At 40.5% G+C, this 20,104-nt stretch overlaps 1 protein-coding gene across 2 annotated transcripts in view; it reads right to left on the bottom strand.

Annotated features, from left to right (window-relative positions):
* CNTNAP5 (contactin associated protein family member 5) overlaps positions 1–20,104 on the bottom strand; it is an 882,476-nt gene that overhangs the window by 626,172 nt on the left and 236,200 nt on the right. For both annotated transcript variants that reach the window (XM_060151536.1, XM_060151538.1), the window contains exon 3: positions 15,553–15,746. In XM_060151536.1, the coding sequence (XP_060007519.1) occupies positions 15,553–15,746 (194 nt within the window). The remainder of the gene's footprint in view (positions 1–15,552; positions 15,747–20,104) is intronic.

The raw sequence follows: 20,104 nt of genomic DNA, 5'->3' as shown, positions 1-20,104 counted from the left end.
AAAAAAAAAAGAAAAGAAAAGAAAACCTGACTTATTAAGCTTGCTTTCCATTTTGGATGCAAACCTCAAAAGAAAGAAAACTGAGAGATAGGGTCCTCTGGGTATCTTCACCAGGTGTATCACATGCACCTACCTCTAATAGGGATAGTAATTATATCCTTTATTTATTTATTTATGATCTGAATCTCCCATTTGACTTTTTCTAGTTGACTAATTTTTCATTGAAGTATAGTTGATTTACAATGTTGTGTTAGTTTCAGGTGTAGAGCAAAGTGATTCAGTTATATATCTATATATTGTAGACCTTACAGGCATTCATCCATTTATAGTTTACACAGTGGTTCTCAAAGTGAGGTCCTTTTACCAGTAGCACCAGCATCACCTAAGCTATTGTTATAAATGCAAATTTCCGGCCCCACCTCAGACCTACTGGATCAGAAGCTCTGCACGTGCGGCCCAGCAATCTGTGTCTTAATAAGTCCCTTGGGGCTTTCCGACACACATTCATTTTGAGAATCTCTCTTCACATGTGCTAAGTACATTCATTATACCAACTTAACAGAGGAGGAAACTGAGCCTTCTAGAGTTTTAGTTATTTATAAAAGTCACAGAATATCTAGCTATCAGACTTAAAACCTGAGATAATCTCTGTAAAAAGAAAAAAAAAAGTCATGGTAGTTGAAGACTAAATGAATAACGGGTAGATAAGATTTCTTTTTCGTAGTCATTATACTTAGCTAACATAATTCAATATATTTACATAAGAAAATATAATGCTTTGCCGCATGTTAAAGCTGAGATATTAACTCCAATTTCTCCTGATCTAAGGAGGGTAGTTCTAAAACCTAACTGGTTTATACATATTGTAAATACAATTATGAGTCAAGTTTCCTGTGAACCACTAAGTAACTTAACAATAAGATTAATTTAATAGCAGTGGGTTTAGAAGAATTAATTTTAAGCAGATCATCCTCCTTGCTTTGATATCAGCTGCTGGATCCTTTCCCATTACAAATGCAACCAGTTTGTAGGAGACTGCAAACATCTGCTCTCCCCTAGAAAGTGTCCATATGAATATTAATCCTGAAGACTACATGTTGACTTCTGTCCATGTGATGTGTTTAAATGCTTCATATGTAAGTGTGTGAAAGGTATTTACTCCTTAAAGAGGCTAGGCCCCATGTTGGGATGTTCTCTGAAACAATTCAGCAAATTCTAACATTAAGAAGGGAAAACAGATGGGCATCGGTGAAGAACTTTCAAGGGCTAAGTGTGGAGCCAGAGGGCTGAAGGGAGCCTGCTGATTCTGGGGTAACTACCAGCTGTTGCTTCCACAATACTGATTGGCCAGTTGTTCTCTGTCCCCTTTTCTGCAGAGTTTTATCCAGTGATAAGAGAATCAAAGGTCAACAAAAGTGCTTAGCACAGAACCAGGAGGATGATTCAAGGGAAATATGTATTAAGCTTGGAAGACTTTTACTTGTCCGGTCTAAACTGGATCCATAGTGAAGCTCAGGCTTTATTGCTGTGTATTCCCACAAGGCAGCCCATAAACCAAGGGTTCTGAGCAGGGAAGTGTAAAGAAATGGATGCAAAGGCTTTGGAAGGTTCTAAATATATATTGCCATGGATGGAAACAATGATCACTCCAAGGAGGTTCAGTAACATTTTCAAGGCCATATGAGTAACCAATGGTAAAACTGGAATCTGACCCTAATCAAAAGCCTCTGCATTTCTCTTCACCTTGACTTGGTGCATGGTGATGACTCGCTCTTGCACTGATGGTCTCCATTAAATCAGGGGCAATATTCTGATCATGCCAAGCTCTGAAAAGACTTTTTAACAATGTCCAACTAGGAAATGAATAGCTATATTAAAAGCTTAGGTGTATATCTGTGCGAGAGAGAGAGAGTAGAGGAAAAAACTATTAACAAAATTATGAAAAATGTATTTAAGAGTATTTTCTTATACATAGTCTTTGTGATTTAACAAAAAAAACATTATAACAAAATGATGAACACACAATGACTTACTTGCTTTGGTCTGTAGCCAAAGAAGATATGGTGACACTAGTAGTTTACAATCTCTAGCGAGCTTCATTCTCCAGGTTTACCTTGTATAACTGATTGGGGAAATCTTGTATCTAAATTTATTAATTTGTGTGTCTTCAATACTTATACATCTTCCTTTAAGATTGTGCTTATAGCATTTCTCCTAAAACCAAGCAGGACCTTGTGGGGCCTTCCTGGGTACAGATCCCCATGTCCCCCCTCTTGTTTGTAGGAAAGCCTTAGCCACCTAGGCCTTGCCTGAGTTCCAAAGAGCAAATTTAATCAGAGAAGTGAGAATATGCAGAAACAAAGGAAAGCAGTCAAGCCAGACAAAATAATAATAGTTTAGCCATAAAACAAAGTAAAGGGCCTTTAGTTCCTCCTCAAGGGCCACAGCATCCTGAGCCATAACCTTGAGTTATTTTGCAGATACTAAAACTCCCATCAGGTGGAAAAAGATAACTGCATGCTAACTACCAGTGTGTAGACCCCAGACAGTTGGGAACCAGAAGGTTGATGATTGAGAACCCTGGAACATCACCTTATTTCCTCACCATCAACCAGCTGGAGACCTATGCATGAGCTGATCACATATTTCTCACACTGTCCTTAAAAACACTTCCCTGAAAGTCATTGGGGAGTTCAGGTCTTCTGAGCATGAGCTGCCTGTCTTCCTTGCTTGGTGCCTGCAATAAACACTGTACTTTCCTCCATCACAACCCAGCGTCAGTAGATGGGCTTTGCTGTGCATTGGGCAAGGGGACCCAAGTTCAGTTAGGTAACACTCCTGCTTTGAACACTCCTCCTTCCCCACCATTTCCTCTTTCAGCCTTCCTACCTTTATGGAATTTTTATTAGGCAGACCACATTTTGTAGTTTCCAGGAAGCCAAAGGAACTTAAACATGGTCCCTGCTTTTTCCATTCATCAAAGCAGCTTCCACCCATATACCGCCAAGCACACCTTGACACCTTCATGTATCTGAACTGCCACTGGTGCTACTTTTATACATAGGCTGTGTTGCAGCATGTCCTTAATGGTTCTGTGCATTCATGGGAGGGATTGACCACATCTTCAAGCCCCTTGTTATGCCCAATACACAGCACGGTGTTTGGTGTCTCATGAGAGTTGAAAAGATATATGTTGATGGTAATGAGATTCTCACTCTTAAATTGTTTTCTGAAATTGGTAGGCTTAAAATACAATGTCAGACAGTGATCAATACTCCGGATGTTTTAGGCCAAATTGGCAGAATAAATGTGTATAAATCATGAAGATCAGAGTGCCTCTCCCAGAGCATTTAGAAGGCACTCAAGGGTGAAACTGAGAAACTGATGACCTAAATGTATAATCCATTGTTTCAACTGACCTTTATGTCAGAAAGGTGTTAAGTAGCATATGCAAGCCCTTTCATAATAGACAGACTCCAGAAAGCTACAGAAAATCAGAGACCATCATGTCATCCAGGCCAAAGGATTCTATCAAACAAGACTAGATGGCTGACATATTTGGGAAGTGGCAACAAGATTTTAGAAGAGAAAACTGTAAACTGGATATTAATAAAATGCAGTATATTCAGATAATGTACTCCAGGGTCATGAGAAGAGGAAAAGGATCCTGATTAACTTGTCCAAGATCAATCAGGAACAACGTGGATGAGGTGATTTAAAAATAGGGCTTGGGACTTTGGGAGGGATCACTCCAAGGACTACTTCCCAGAACTTCTGCTGCCAGTATCCTTGTCCTCACGGTGAGACTGAGCCACCCTCCGCCTCTGCAGGAGACCCTACAACACTAACAGGAAGAAAGTATATCCAAATTTTTATAGCTCATGGGAGGCTCTCCAGCCAGTACCTTAGATTGAGACAAAGAGAATTAAAGCCCGAGGAGTGAGACAAGCCTGCTTAGCAACAATGACAGATACATCAGAAATACATCTACACGTGGAACAACTCCTACAGAACACCTACTGAACGCTGGCAGAAGACCTCAGACCTCCCAAAAGGCAAGAAACTCCCCACGTACCTGGGTAGGGCAAAAGAGAAAAAAAACAGAGACAAAAGAATAGGGATGGGACGTGCACCAGTGGAAGGGAGCCGTGAAGAAGGAAAGGTTTCCACACAATTAGGAAGCCCCTTTGTGGGTGGAGACTCCGGGTGGCGGAGGTGGGGAGCTTCAGGGCCGCGGAGGAGAGCACAGCAACAGGGGTGCGGAGGGCAAAGCGCAGAAATTCCCACACAGAGGATCGGTGCCGACCGGCACTCACCAGCCAGAGAGGCTTGTCTGCTCACCTGCTGGGGTGGGCGGGGCTGGGAGCTGAGGCTCGGGCTTCCGGTCGGAGCACAGGGAGAGGACTGCGGTTGGCGAAATGAACACAGCCTGAAGGGGTTAGTGCGCCACAGCTAGCTGGGAGGGAGTCCGGGGGGAAGTCTAGACCTGCTGAAGAGGCAAGAGACTTTTTCTTCCCTCTTTGTTTCATGGTGCATGAGGAGAGGGGATTAAGAGCACTGCTTAAAGGAGCTCCAGAGACGGGTGCGAGCCGCGGCTAACAGAGCGGGCCCCAGAGACGGGCATGAGACCCAAAGGCTGCTGCTGCCGCCACCAAGAAGCCTATGTGTGAGCACAGGTCACTCTCAACACCGCCCCTCCAGGGAGCCTGTGCAGCCCGCCACTGCCGGGGTCCCGTGATCCAGGGACAACATCCCCAGGAGAATGCATGGCGTGCCTAAGGCTGGTGCAATGTCATACTGGCCTCTGCTGCCGCAGGCTTGCCCCGCACTCTGTACCCTTCCCTCGCCCTGGCCTGAGCGAGCCAGAGCCCCCGAATCAGCGGCTCCTTTAACCCCTTCCTGTCTGAGCGAAGAACAGATACCCTCCAGCGACCTACACACAGAGGTGGGGCTAAATCCAAAGCTGAACCCCGGGAGCTGTGCGAACAAAGAAGAGAAAGGGAAATTTCTCCCAGCAGCCTCAGGAGCAGCGGATTAAAGCTCCACAATCAACCTGATGTACCCTGCATCTGTGGAATACCTGGATAGACAACAAATCATCCCAAATTGAGGAGGTGGACTTTGAGAGCAAGATTTATGATTTTTTCCCCTTTTCTTCTTTCTGTGAGTGTGTATGTGTATGCTTCTGTGTCAGATGTTGTGTGTATAGCTTTGCTTCCACCATTTGTCCTAGGGTTTTATCCGTCCATTTTTTGTTTGTTTGTTTTTACTTTTTAAAAAAATTTTTTTCTTAATATTTTTTATTTTAATAACTTTATTTTATTTTACCTTACTTTATTTTATTTTATCCTCTTTCCTTCTTTCTTTCTTTCTACTTTTGCTCCCTTTTATTCTGAGCCATGTGGATGAGGGCTCTTGGTGCTGAAGCCAGGAGTCAGCGCTGTGCCTCTGAGGTGGGAGAGCTAACTTCAGGACACTGGTCAACAAGAGACCTCCCAGCTCCACATAATATCAAATGGCAAAAATCTCCCAGAGATCTCCATCTCAACACTAGCACCCAGGTTCACTCAACGATCAGCAAGTTACAGTGCTGAACACCCTATGCCAAAACAAATAGCAAAACAGGAACACAACCCCACCCATTAGAAGACAGGCTGCCTAAAATCATAATAAGTCCACAGACACCCCAAAACACACCACCAGATGTGGTCCTGCCCACCAGAGAGACAAGATCTAGCCTCATCCACCAGAAGACAGGCACTAGTCCCTTCCACCAGGAAGCCTACACAACCCACTGAACCAACTTTAGCCACTGGAGACAGACACCAAAAAGAAGGGGAACTATGAACCTGCTGCCTGCAAAAAGGAGACACCAAACAAAGTAAGGTAAGCAAAATGAGAAGACAGAAAAACACACAGCAGTTGACAGAGCAAGATAAAAACCCACCAGACCTAACAAATAAAGAGAAAATAGGCAGTATACCTGAAAAAGAATTCAGGATAATGATAGTAAAGATGATCCAAAATCTTGGAAATAGAATAGAGAAAATGCAAAAAACATTTAACAGGGACCTAGAAGAACTGAAGATGGAACAAACAATGATGAACAACACAATAAATGAAAAGAAAAATACTCTAGAAGGGATCAATAGCAGAATAACTGAGGCAGAAGAATGGATAAGTGACCTGGAAGATAAGATAAGGGAAATAACTACTGCAGAGCAGAATAAAGAAAAGAGAATGAAAAGAACTGAGGACAGTCTCAGAGACTTCTGGGACAACATTAAACATACCAATATTTGAATTATAGGGATTCCAGAAGAAGAAGAGAAAAAAAGGGACTGAGAAAATATTTGAAAGGATTATAGTTGAAAACTTCTCTAATATGGGAAAGGAAATAGTTATACAAGTCCAGGAAGCACAAAGAGTCCCATACAGGATATCTCCAAGGAGAAACACGCCAAGACACATATTAATCAAACTGTCAAAAATTAAATACAAAGAAAACATGTTAAAAGCAGCAAGGGAAAAACAAAATATAACACACTAGGGAATCCCCATAAGGTTAACAGCTGATCTTTCAGCAGAAACTCTGTAAGCCAGAAGGGACTGGAAGGACATATATAAAATGATGAAGGAGAAAAACCTACAACCAAGTTATGCTAGCCAGCAAGGATCTCATTCAGATTTGATGGAGAAATTAAAACCTTTACAGACAAGCAAAAGCGGAGAGAGTTCAGCACCACCAAACCAGCTTTACAACAAATGCTAAAGGATCTTCTCTAGGCAAGAAACACAAGAGAAGGAAAAGACCTATAATAACAAACCCAAAACAATTAAGAAAATGGGAATAGGAACATACATATCGATAATTACCTTAAATGTAAATGGACTAAATGCTCCCACCAAAAGAAACTGACTGGTTGAATGTATACAAAAACGAGACCCATATATATGCTATTGGCAAGAGACCCTCTTCAGACCTAGAGACACATACAGACTGAAAGTAAGGTGATGGAAAAAGATATTCCATGCAAATGGAAACCAAGAGAAAGCTGGAGGAGCAATTCTCATATCAGACAAAATGGACTTCAAAATAAAGACTATTAGAAGAGACAAAGAAAGACACTACATAATGATCAAGGGATCGATCCAACAAAAAGATATAACAATTGTAAATATTTATGCACCCAACATAGGAGCACCTCAATACAAAGGCAAATACTAACAGCCAAAAAAGGGGAAATTGACAGTAACACATTCATAGTAGGGGACTTTAACACCCCACTTTCACCAATGGACGGATCATCCAAAATGTATATAAATAAGGAAATACACGCTTTAAATGATATATTAAACAAGATGGACTTAACTGATATTTATAGGACATTCCATCCAAAATCAACAGAATACACATTTTTCTCAAGTGTTCATGGAACATTCTCCAGGATAGATCATATCTTGGGTCAAAAATCAAGCCTTGGTAAATTTAAGAATATTGAAATTGTATCAAGTATCTTTTCTGATCACAACTCTATGAGACTAGAAATCAATTACAGGAAAAGATCTGTAAGAAATACAAACACATGAAGGCTAAACAGTACACTACTTAATAACGAAGTGATCACTGAAGAAATCAAAGAGGAAATAAAAAAATACCTAGAAACAAATGACATGGAGACATGATGGAGACATGATGACCCAAAACATATGGGATGCAGCAAAAGCAGTTCTAAGAGGGAAATTCATAGCAATAGAATCCAACCCTAAAAAACAGGAAACACCTCGAATAAACAACCTAACCTTGAAGTTAAAGCAATTAGAGAAAGAAGAACAAAAAAATCCCAAAATTAGCAGAAGGAAAGAAATCATAAAGATCAGATCAGAAATAAATGAAAAAGAAATGAAGGAAATGATAGCAGAGATCATTAAAAGTAAAACATGGTTCTTTGAGAAGATAAACAAAATTGATAAGCCAGACTCATCAAGAAAAAAAGGGAGAAGACTCAAATCAATAGAATTAGAAGTGAAAAAGAGGAAGTAACAACTGACACTGCAGAAATACAAAAGATCATGAGAGATTACTACAAGCAACTCTATGCCAATAAAATGGACAATCTGGAAGGAATGGACAAATTCTTAAAAATGCACAACTTGCCAAGACTGAATCAGGAAGAAATAGAAAATATGAACAGACCAATCACAAGCACTGAAAGTGAAACTGTGATTAAAAATCTTCCAACAAACAAAAGCCCAGGACCAGATGACTTCACAGGTGAATCCTATCAAACATTTAGAGAAGAGCTAACACCTATCCTTCTCAAACTCTTCCAAAATATAGCAGAGGGAGGAACACTCCCAAACTCATTCTATGAGGCCACCATCACCCTGATACCAAAACCAGACAAGGATGTCACAAATAAAGAAAACTAGAGGCCAATATCACTGATGAACATAGATGCAAAAATCCTCAGCAAAATGCTAGCAAACAGAATCCAACAGCTCATTAAAAGGATCATACACTATGATCCAGTGAGGTTTATCCCAGGAATGCAAGGATTCTTCAATATACGCAAATCAATCAACGTAATACACCATACTAACAAATTGAAGGAGGAAAACCATATGGTCATCTCAATAGATGCAGAGAAAGCTTTAGACAAAATTTAACACCATTAATGATTAAAACCCTGCAGATAGTGGGCATAGAGGGTACTTTCCTCAACATAATAAAGGCCATATATTTCAAACCCACAGCCAATATTGTCCTCAATGGTGAAAAACTGAAAGCATTTCCACTGAGATCAGGAACAAGACAAGGTTGACCACTCTCACCACTCTTATTCAATATAGTTTTGGAAGTTTTAGCCACAGCAATCAGACAAGAAAAGGAAATAAAAGGAATCCAAAAAAAAAAAAAAGAATTAAAGCTGTCACTGTTTGCAGATGACATGATACTATACATAGAGAACCCTAAAGATGCTACCAGAAAACTATTAGAGCTAATCAATGAATTTGGTAAAGTAGCAGGATACAAAATTAATGCACAGAAATCTATGGCATTCCTATAAGCTAATGATTAAAAATCTGAAAGTGAAATCAAGAAAACACTCCCATTTACCACTGCAACAAAAAGAATAAAATATCTAGGAAAAAACCTACCTAAGGAGACAAAAGGCCTGTACGCAGAAAATTATAAGACACTGATGAAAGAAATGAAAGATGATACAAATAGATGGAGAGATATACCATGTACTTGGATTGGAAGAATCAACATTGTGAAAATGACTCTACTACCCAAAGCAATCTACAGATTCAATGCAATCCCTATCAAATGACGAATGGCATTTTTCACAGAACTAGAACAAAAAATTTCACAATTTGTATGGAAACACAAAAGATCCTGAATAGCCAAAGCAATCTTGAGAACGAAAAACAGAGCTGAAGGAATCAGGCTCCCTGACTTCAGACTATACTACAAAGCTACAGTAATCAAGACAGTATGGTACTGGCACAAAAACAGAAAGATAGATCAATGGAACAGGATAGAAACCCCAGAGATAAACCCATGCACATATGGTCACCTTATCTTTGATAAAGGAGGCAGGAATGTATAGTGGAGAACGGACAGCCTCTTCAATAAGTGGTGCTGGGAAAACTGAACAGGTACATTTGAAAGTATGAGATTAGATCACTCCCTAACACCATACACAAAAATAAGCTCAAAATGGATTAAAGACCTAAATGTTAGGCCAGAAACTATCAAACTCTTAGAGGAAAACATAGGTAGAACACTCTGTGACATAAATCACAGCAAGATCCTTTTTGACCCACCTCCTAGAGAAATGGAAATAAAAGCAAAAATAAACAAATGGGATCTAATGAAACTTGAAAGCTTTTGCACAGCAAAGGAAACCATAAACAAGACCAAAAGACAACCCTCAGAATGGGAGAAAATATTTGCAAATGAAGCAACGGACAAAGGATTAATCTCCAAAATTTACAAGCAGCTCATGCAGCTCAATAACAAAAAAGAAACAACCCAATCCAAAAATGGGCAGAAGACCTAAATAGACATTTCTTCAAAGAAGGTATACAGACTGCCAACAAACACATGAAAGAATGCTCAACATCATTAATCATTAGAGAAATGCAAATCAAAACTACAATGAGATATCATCTCACACCAGTCAGAATGGCCATCATCAAAAACTCTATAAACAATAAATGCTGGAGATGGTGTGGAGAAAAGGGAACACTCTTGCACTGCTGGTGGGAATGTGAATTGGTACAGCCACTATGGAGAACAGTATAGAGGTTCCTTAAAAAACTAAAAATAGAACTACCATACGATCCAGCAATCCCACTACTGGGCATATACTCTGAGAAAACCATAATTCAAAAAGAGTCATGTACCAAAATGTTCATTGCAGCTCTATTTACAATAGCCCGGAGATGGAAACAACCTAAGTTTCCATCATCAGATGAATGGATAAAGAAGATGTGGCACATATATATAGTGGAATATTACTCAGCCATAAAAAGAAACAAAATTGAGCTATTTGTAATGAGGTGGATGGACCTAGAGTCTGTCATACAGAGTGAAGTTAGTCAGAAAGAGAAAGGCAAATACCATATGCTAACACATATATATGGAATCTAAGAAAAAAAATGTCATGAAGAACCTAGGGGTAAGACAGGGATAAAGATGCAGACCTACTAGAGAATGGACTTGAGGATATGGGGCGGGGTAAGGGTAAGCTGTGACAGGGTGAGAGAATGGCATGGACATATATACACTACCAAATGTAAAATAGGTAGTGGGAAGCAGCCGCATAGCACAGGGAGATCAGTTTGGTGATTTCTTACCTCCTGGAGAGGTGGGATAAGGAGGGTGGGAGGGAGGGAGACGCAAGAGGGAAGAGATATGGGGACATATGTATATGTATAACTGATTCACTTTGTTATAAAACAGAAACTAACACACCATTGTAAAGCAATTATAATCCAATAAAGATGTAAAAAAAAAATAGGGCTCCTGATAACCAACAAGGTCCTAATGTATAGCACAGAGAACTATATCCAATATCCTGTGATAAACCATAATTGAAAAGAACATAAAGCGAATACATACACATGTATAACTTAATCACTTTGTTGTACAGCAGAAATTAACACACATTGTAAATCAACTATACTTCAATAAAACAAATTAAAAAATAAAAATGGGTCTCATATTAAAACACACACATTGGGGTCTGTCTTTGAAATTTCAGAGTGATAAGTAGCAGAGTATAAAGGAAAGTAGCAATGACCATAGAGGAGAATGTATGTTTGGAACATGTACATGTTGTATGCAGGAAACATAGGTGGATTCATGAAGGGTTTGAACACTGACATACAAGAGACACAGGACTGAAAAGGTAATCTGTGGATATAATAGGGATGGTAAGTGTTTCTCCTGGAATATCTTTCAAAATGACTGGTAACAGGACTCTGGTCTCTGTGGATTTAAAGAGTTAGAGGTTGCTATGTACGAAATCAATTGATCCACCTTACTGAACGTTGGCTGAAGTTGCTGCTCAGAGTTCGAATCTTAATATTTTTGTTATTTTGGCATGTCTACAAGCCAACCAGAAAGAGATTTTGGGTGTGCTAAGATTCTAAATGTCTTGCTATGTTTGTCTTGCTAGTAGTAGTAGTCCCACTACTATAATCTTCACACCTGATTATTTAGTGAAGTGAGGACTCTGGCTTATTTATAAATCATAATGCATTGCTATATGGCTGCTTGGTGGCCTCATTTGTGAACATTGCATTCAGAGCCAGTTCAGAAACTGCAAATTGGATTTTTAGAGCACAAATATCTGCTACTGTATATTGGACAGGTATATTTCCAGGATTCTTTTTCTGAAGTAAAGTTTGCAAAATAAAATAAATCTCTTGAGTATTAACAAATTGATATCCTATCCAAGGAGTATGCTATAGTTGTATTGCTTGGTAAATCAACTTTTAAAGACATTACAAACTCCATATCATCTGAAAATTGAAGATCTTCAAAAGACCTTGTGAAAGTCTCATTCAAGCGATTTTTCTATTTCTGTGATACACAGTCCTTCATTAAGTCAATACTTGGTATTGATGTTTTGGGGTACTGACTTTTTTCTGCAAAGTTGAACCATTTAGAGAGTTTTATAAAACCCTCTTGTTTGGCTATTGCTTTTATCTTGTTTATCAGGATTACCTTTGGTGAAACTATAGTCTGATTTATCATTCTATATTTAAAAGAAAAAGAAAAACTCTCAAGGTAACCTTTTCATTCAATAACATAATCTGGTGGAAATACCAATGCAAATTAGGCACAAGTCAGATTTTATACATGTTCATGAAATGTTTGGTAAAATACTCTGAGTCTCTGTTGGATGGGTATTCTGTAAGGCCTATACAGTTTCAGAGAGTTTGAGCACTATTTATAACATATAGAGAAATAGTTAGATAGTATTAGTGCTTTCCCACTTTTAAATTTTAGCAGCACGTGAAATACACAATAGGGTTTAACATTCTTCTTCTGGAGTGGGCCTGGCAAAGTCTAAGGTGAGAAAGATAAATCAGTTCTGTGAAAATTAGAAAACAAATTCAAGTGTCGTAAAGAAGAAATAGAAGGCACAGTTTCTGCAATCAGGTATAGTTAGGAATCAGTCTTGGTTTGTATTCTAGCCTCACCAGTGTCTGGTTATGTGAGCTTGGGTTGATCTCTGAACCCTGAATCTCCAGAATTTATAACACCTTTTTAAGTATACGGAATGGCATTTGTATACAAATGCCATGTGCAGTGGGTCTTCGGTAGTCCTTAGTTCCCTCGATAGTGATACGAGGGGACATGCATTGTTTTTCAAAATTTGAGCCTTGTTAGTATGCACGACTTACCACCATGTCCCTGCCCCATGTCACTGGAGGGGCGAAGACCCCTCCCCAAGTCTTTCCTCCTCCTGGGGTTTGCATCTGACAGGTTGGTCCTGAAGCTGCCTCCCCTCCCAAGGTCCCTGCAGGCATTGGAAGTGTCTCTGGGGAGGCCTTAACTGGAACTCACCACCTTCCTGTGCACAACGGTTCCCTGCCTTTTCCCCTCTGCCCGCCCAGCATCTTTTGCCTCCTCCCAAAGGCCAAGGCTATTCTGAGGTGAGGAAAGGGACAGGCACGAGAACAGTGTCCTCCCCTCCAATTCTGTAAGCACTAATAATTCTGCAGTTCTTGTAATAGCCATCCAAAACGTAGTTCAGGCTATGTGTCCAGTAATGATAGGCGTGAAGCCTACCAGGACTTATAAAACAGGTCCCTGCCTTCAACGGGCTTGGAGTTTTGTGGAAGCACAGGCAAACCAACAGGGGCAAGAAAGTGAAATAGGCCTTATGCCCGCTGTTCACTAGCCCAGAGAAATTGTCCATTCTTGAAATACATCCTGATCCACAGGACAGGGCAAAAGCAGGTCATTTGATTCTGAGGAAAATGAAGCTCTGGGTTTTATAAAAGTTTAGACAAAAGAACTCGAAACTTCAATCTGAAAAACAACCAGTTCTGATTGAAAATGCCAAAGCAAATAAATAATACCGCATCTATTTGTCCCTCTCAAGTCAGCATAAAATCGTAAAATTGTGCCTCAAAATGGAAGGTGTGCTTATTTATCTTTTCAAACTAAACACAAACTAAAAAAAACAAAAAAAACCCTGTAGGGCTTCCCTGGTGGCGCAGTGGTTGAGAGTCCGCCTGCCGATGCAGGGGATGTGGGTTTATGCCCCGGTCTGGGAGGATCCCACATGCCGCGGAGCGGCTGGGCCCATGAGCCATGGCCACTGAGCCTGTGCGTCTGGAGCCTGTGCTCCGCAACGGGAGAGGCCACAACAGTGAGAGGCCCACATACCGAGGGAAAAAAAAAAAAAACCTGTAAAATTTATGGGGGCTTCAAAATTGAGGAAAAAAGAGAATAGTCCCCAAAAGACTATTTGTAAAATGAAGAAAACCCATGCTCTCCATAAATATTACCACCTAATATTACAAGCCACTCCAAATAAAGATGACTATTATAATATTCTCCGGTTTCAATCTGCCATAACTAATCTTAATCCTCAGTTTACTATTACTTTCAATTATGAATAGTGATGGGTAAGCAATTAACAAATAACAATGAATATGAAATAGAATTTGTTTTCCCAGCAGAGTGAGACAAATACAGAAAACTGTATGTGTAAACAGCAGCAATTTGAAAGTGTAATTGTGATTGATTTAAGAGGGAAAACAATTAAGGACATTATGAGAAGGAAAGCTAATGTTAGCAACTGCTAAATCTTCACCTCCTATGCACATTTAGAAAAAAGTAAATATCTGGTGAGGTTTTTTCCCAAAGCAAAAGTGACCTGAACCAACACATTATTTTATTTGATGTGTAAGTCTATGAGGTCTCGCCTGGGTGCCTTTTGCCCCTGCCTCGACCTCCAATTCCTCACCTCGTAATTTGGGGACAGCCTTTCACTCACCTTTTGGGGTCAAGAGCTTGGGTCCAGTGTTGTGGAAGGCACAGGGTTTTCTTTTCCATAACCTGGACCAAACTGTCTTTTACTTCCAAGCTGCAGATTGTTTATAAAGGCAGAATCATTCTAAATTCTATATTTGTTTTGTATTTTTAACACTTTTAATTGTTTTTAAAACTTGGATAGGCAGGTGAACACAATGACTTTAAAGTCAGACCAGGCTGTGGATTACCAGACCAGGCTGTGGATTACCAGACCAAGGTGCATCAACTGGGCAACTTTGGTCGAGGTACAGAACTGAGCTAATCGTATTATGACAAGGTATGTAAAGTGACTGGTACATAATAAGTAAATATTTACATATATACACTACTAAATATTTACTTATTATGTACCAGGCACTTTACATACCTTGTCATGATGTAATTAGCTCAGTTATGTATGTACTAAATGTAAAATAGATAGTTAGTGGGAAGCAGCCACATAGCACAGGGAGATCAGCTCGGTGCTTTGTGACCACCTAGAGGGGTGGGATAGGGAGGGTGGGAGGGAGACGCAAGAGAGGAGAGATATGGGGATATATGTATATGCGTAGCTGATTCACTTTGTTATAAAGCAGAAACTAACAAGCCACTGTAAAGCAATTATACCCCAATAAAGATGTTAAAAAAATAGGTAAATATTTAATAAACACATACTCAGTCAACCAATACATTCTTGTCAATGATCTGACTTCCATGTTGTAGTTCTCTTTTTATCCCTGAAAGAACTAAGGCCCAGTCAGTGAAATCCCCAAGTTACCAGAAAAGGAGGAAAACACTAAACTCTTTGCAACAGACATCCTCATTTCCCTAGGAACTGGCGTCATGCTGCAGATAGGACCTAGATGTCATCTAATTATCTCTGAATGGGTACACAACAGTTATCAAGCTACCGGCAATCTAGATAGAGGAAAATGACAGAAACGTTCACTGGCTACCATGAGGGCATCTCAGTTTTATTCAGCTGACGAGAAAATGTGTCCTACCCAGATGCTGTCTTCTTGCTTGTACTGTTTCCAGTTGCGTCCTGTGTCACTGAACATCAGGCTGTAGCCCGTCACCCAGTCAGAGCTTCCGTATCTTCCCTGCGTGGCCACTGCTGTAATCTCCACTCTGTTGCCCAGGTCCACCTGGAGCCACTGCTGAGCATTGGAATCTGCTGGGGACCAACCGCCAGGTCCTGGAAGAGGATCAGAGAGAGAGAGTTGCAGCAACATCTCACAGAGCCGCGACTGTCACCGCTCACAGAGGAAGAAAAAAACAAAACAAAACAGTGTTCAGCTAAGGTGTCTGTAACCAAAATATGTCTGCCTCTCTTCATAACCCCCTGGTATTTCTTTTTTAAAATTCTATTGGAGTAGAGTTGATTTACAATGTCATGTTGGTTTCAGGTGTATGGCAAAGTGATTCAGTTATACATATGCGTATATCCACTTTTTTTCAGATTCTTTTCTCAAATGGGTTATCACAGAATGTTGAGTAGAGTTCCCTGTGGTATACAGTAGGCTCTTGTTAGTTATCTATCTTATATATAGTAGTGTTTGTATGTTAATCCCAACCTCCTGATTTATCCCTCCTCCCCCCATGTTTCCCCTTTGGTAACCATGAGTTTGTTTTCTATGTCTGTGAGTCTATTTCTGCTTGGTAAATAAGTTCATTTGTATCGTATTTTAGATTCCACATGTAAGTGATATCTTAGGATATTTGTCTTTGTCTGACTTACTTCACTTAGTATGATCATCTCTAGGTCCATCTATGTTGCCACAAAGGGCATTATTTCATTCTTTTTATGGCTGAGTAATATTCCACTGTATATATAGGCCACATTTTCTTTATCCGTTCATCTGTCGGTGGACATTTAGGTTGTTTCCATGTCTTGCCTGTTGTGAATAGTGCTGCAATGAACATTCTAGACCCAATTTTCCTTCTCCTCCTCCATCAAATTCCCTTTCATGGTTTAATATTCATCTCAAATTCTGTTTCCTCTATCATTCATCCTCTCTTTTCTCAGTTATTACAGTTTTCATCTTCTGGATTCTTAATGGGATGTCACCTATTTTTTAAGCTTTTTACAACTTTAACCTTTAACATGCCTTATACCCTCTTCCTGACTGGTCTTTCCTTCCTTCCTTCTTTGCTTTCTTCTTCCATTCCTCCCTTTCTTTTCTCTGATCTTTAGCTCTTTCTAAATACGTGCTGTGAACCTGCTGTGGACCAGACATTTTGCTGTGGATGCAAAGATGCACGATCGCTGACTATGCCTTTGAGAGGTTAGTGTTCACTCATTCAACAGATGCTCACTGAGCACCAGGAGGTTGCTCGATACTGAAGAGAGAGACACACACACACACAGAGAAATGTGTAATGTGATGTGAAAGATGAAAGAGAGCCTTCAGAGAGGTGAACACAAGGTTCAATATGAGAACAGATGACAGAATGCCTAGGTAGGTGATCAGAAAGCCCTAGAGACAGTGACAGTGGAGCTGAAAGCTGTTTCCCCAGCAAACAAAGTGAGACAGAGAAAAAGTTGGAGAGACCAACCCAGGCCAAGGAAACAGCACATGCAACATCTCAGAGAGACATAAGAGGGCCCCCTCCCTGGGTCTCCTTGTGATTCTATATGTTTGACACACAGCAACATTCTGATATGTGACCAAAGCCTTTGAGCCCCAGAATTTTATTATTTGACACATTGGAACTTTGCAGAAGATCAATATGAACTCTTGCTTCTTTGGAAGACTTGTGGCCTAAGTTTTCTGTTTTCATTTCCCATAGGTATAAAGAGGTCCATATTTATTCTTATATATCCTGACTCCAGGGTCCACAAGACATCTGAATCCTGAGTGGGACCTATTGTAGAATGTGTATGCCATGGGTGCACCCCAATATTCATAGCAGCACTATTTACAATAGCTTCCAAGATATGGAAGCAACCTAAGGGTCCAAGGAGAGATGAATGGATAAACAAGATGTGGTATATATACACAATGGAATATTTGTCAGCCATAGAAAATAATGAAATAATGCCATTTGCAGTAACATGGATGGACCTAGAGATTATCATACTAAGTGAAATAAGTCAGACAGAGAAAGACAAATGCCATATGATATCACTTATATGTGGAATCTAAAAAAAAATGCTACAAATCCACATATATACAAAGCAAAAATAGACCCACAGACATAGAAAGCAAACTTATGGTTACCAAAGGGGAAAGGTGGGGGAGAGATAAAACAGGAGTTTGGGAGTAACATATACACGCTAGTATACATAAAACAGATAACCAACAAGGACCTACTGTATGGCACAGGGAACTACACTCAACATTTTGTGATAACCTATAAGGGAAAAGAATCTGAAAAAAAATAGATATGTATTATGTATAACTGAGATATATATTATGAATAACTTCTGTGCTGTACACCTGAAGCTAACACAATGTTGTAAATCAACTATACTTCAATTAAAAAAGAAAAAAGAAAGAAAGTAGCCCTTTTGTTAAGAACCTTGCTCAGGGCATCAGGTTGGGTGATTCACTGGATTTTTAATTTAGAGACGTTAACCAATAAGTCCCTTTTGATTTCAACTTGTGCCACTGAAAATCATTTTAGTGATGTCCCAGTTTACATTCTTGCCATCTCGGGAGGACTCAACCGGACCCCTCCTTGGTACTGAGAACTTTCTGAGTCCCCACTGGCTGCCCACTGCAGAGATAGCTGGTCATCATCTGGGAGTGGGCAAAGGGAGCAGAGAACATGAGATGGGCCCTACTCTGGCCATAAGGCACATTCATCGATTTCATCCCAATAAATAGCTAGTACTGTAGCCGAGTAGGACACTATGAGGCCTTCCCAGAATAGACCACCACAAATGTCCTCTGGCTACCTTTCGTCTGTAGAAAAACTTTAGTCAAAGAATAAATTTAATCAGAGAAATCAGAAAACGCAAAAAGGAAAACAGTCAAGCAAGACAAATAATAACACTTTAGCCATTAAACAAAGTCAAGGACTTTAGTTCCTCCTCAAGGACTGTAGATACTATTCTGAGCCATGTCTTTGAGCTGTTTTGCAGATACTGAAGCCCCCAACAAGTGGGAGAAGTTAACTGCATGCTGCCCATAAGCACATAGACCCCAGACCTGTTGGAACCAGAAGGTTGATGATGCTGACTCCCAATGACCTCACCACCAGCCAATCAGAAGAATGTCCACGAGCTGATCACACTCCCCACAAACCCCCTCCCTCAACCTGTCTTTAAAAACATTTCCTTGGGGCTTCCCTGGTGGCGCAGTGGCTGAGAGTCCGCCTGCCGATGCAGGGGACACGGGTTCGTGCCCCGGTCCGGGAGGATCCCACATGCCGTGGAGCGACTGGGCCCGTGAGCCATGGCCGCTGAGCCTGCGCGTCCGGAGCCTGTGCTCCGCAACGTGAGAGGCCACAGCAGCGAGAGGCCCGCGTACCGCAAAAAAAATTAAAAAATAAAAACATTTCCCTGAAAACTTTCGGGGGTTCGGGTCCTTTAAGCGCTAGCTGCCCTGGACTCCTTCCTTGGTGCCCTGTGATAAAGCTATCTCTTTCTACTTCACCCAAATGTCTGTCTCCGAGATTCAGTCCGGCACTGGTATACAGAGGCTGAATTTTGGCGACAGTACTTTTGTTTGACAACATTTTGTTTTCACTTCCCTGACAAGATTCAAATGCAAGGAAAGAAAGAGAAGTATGCTCATCCCCTACCATGGAATGTCCTTTGTTAAGTGTTTTGCAAGACATGAATACCCAGTACTGCTTGTATTCACTAATATCTGTTCTCTCTTCCTTCTGTAGTAATAGGACTGCAGAGAGCGCATGGCTTAACTACACTTTTCAGCTCTCAGTACCTTTCGAGTTGTGGCCCTATGGACAAATTCTCTCCAAGAAAAATGTGAGTGGGAAGATGTGCCACCTGCTGGCCATCGGGTCTCTTCCGCACTTGCTTTCCCCTTTCACCACTGATGGATGCAGCCGACAAGGACCTAGAAGACGGCAGAACCTCAGCATGGAAAGATGCCAGATTCCAGCATCATCACATGTAAACTACGATATGAATGAGAACTAAAGACTTATTTTGTTTAAGCTATTGTGTAGTGAAATCTATTTGATACTGCAGTTTAACCTACCTTAATACATACAAAGTACCCGGTAGAGTAAATAGAATAATGCCCATATTATAGTTGGGGAAACTGAGGTCCAGAAAGTGTAGAACAGCTGGAACTCAGGATGCTAGCACAGCTATTTGAGACTCTTATGTAACAGAAAAAAAGGTTTCTAAAAACCAGAAAATCAAGAAGGGGGAAAAGGACTGGGAGGAGATATTTGAGCAGAGATTCTGAGCTGCTAGGCCCACAAGTAATTTTTTTTTTTTTTTTGCTGTACGCGGGCTTCTCACTGTTGTGGCCTCTCCCGTTGCGGAGCACAGGCTCTGGATGCGCAGGCTCAGCGGCCAAGGCTCACGGGCCCAGCCGCTCCGCGGCATGTGGGATCTTCACGGACCGGAGCACG

Source organism: Lagenorhynchus albirostris, chromosome 6 (genome assembly GCF_949774975.1).
Source record: "Lagenorhynchus albirostris chromosome 6, mLagAlb1.1, whole genome shotgun sequence".
NCBI lineage: Eukaryota > Metazoa > Chordata > Mammalia > Artiodactyla > Delphinidae > Lagenorhynchus > Lagenorhynchus albirostris.
The sequence above is the reverse complement of the archived record's forward strand: the minus strand, read 5'-3'. Positions and strand labels throughout refer to the sequence as shown.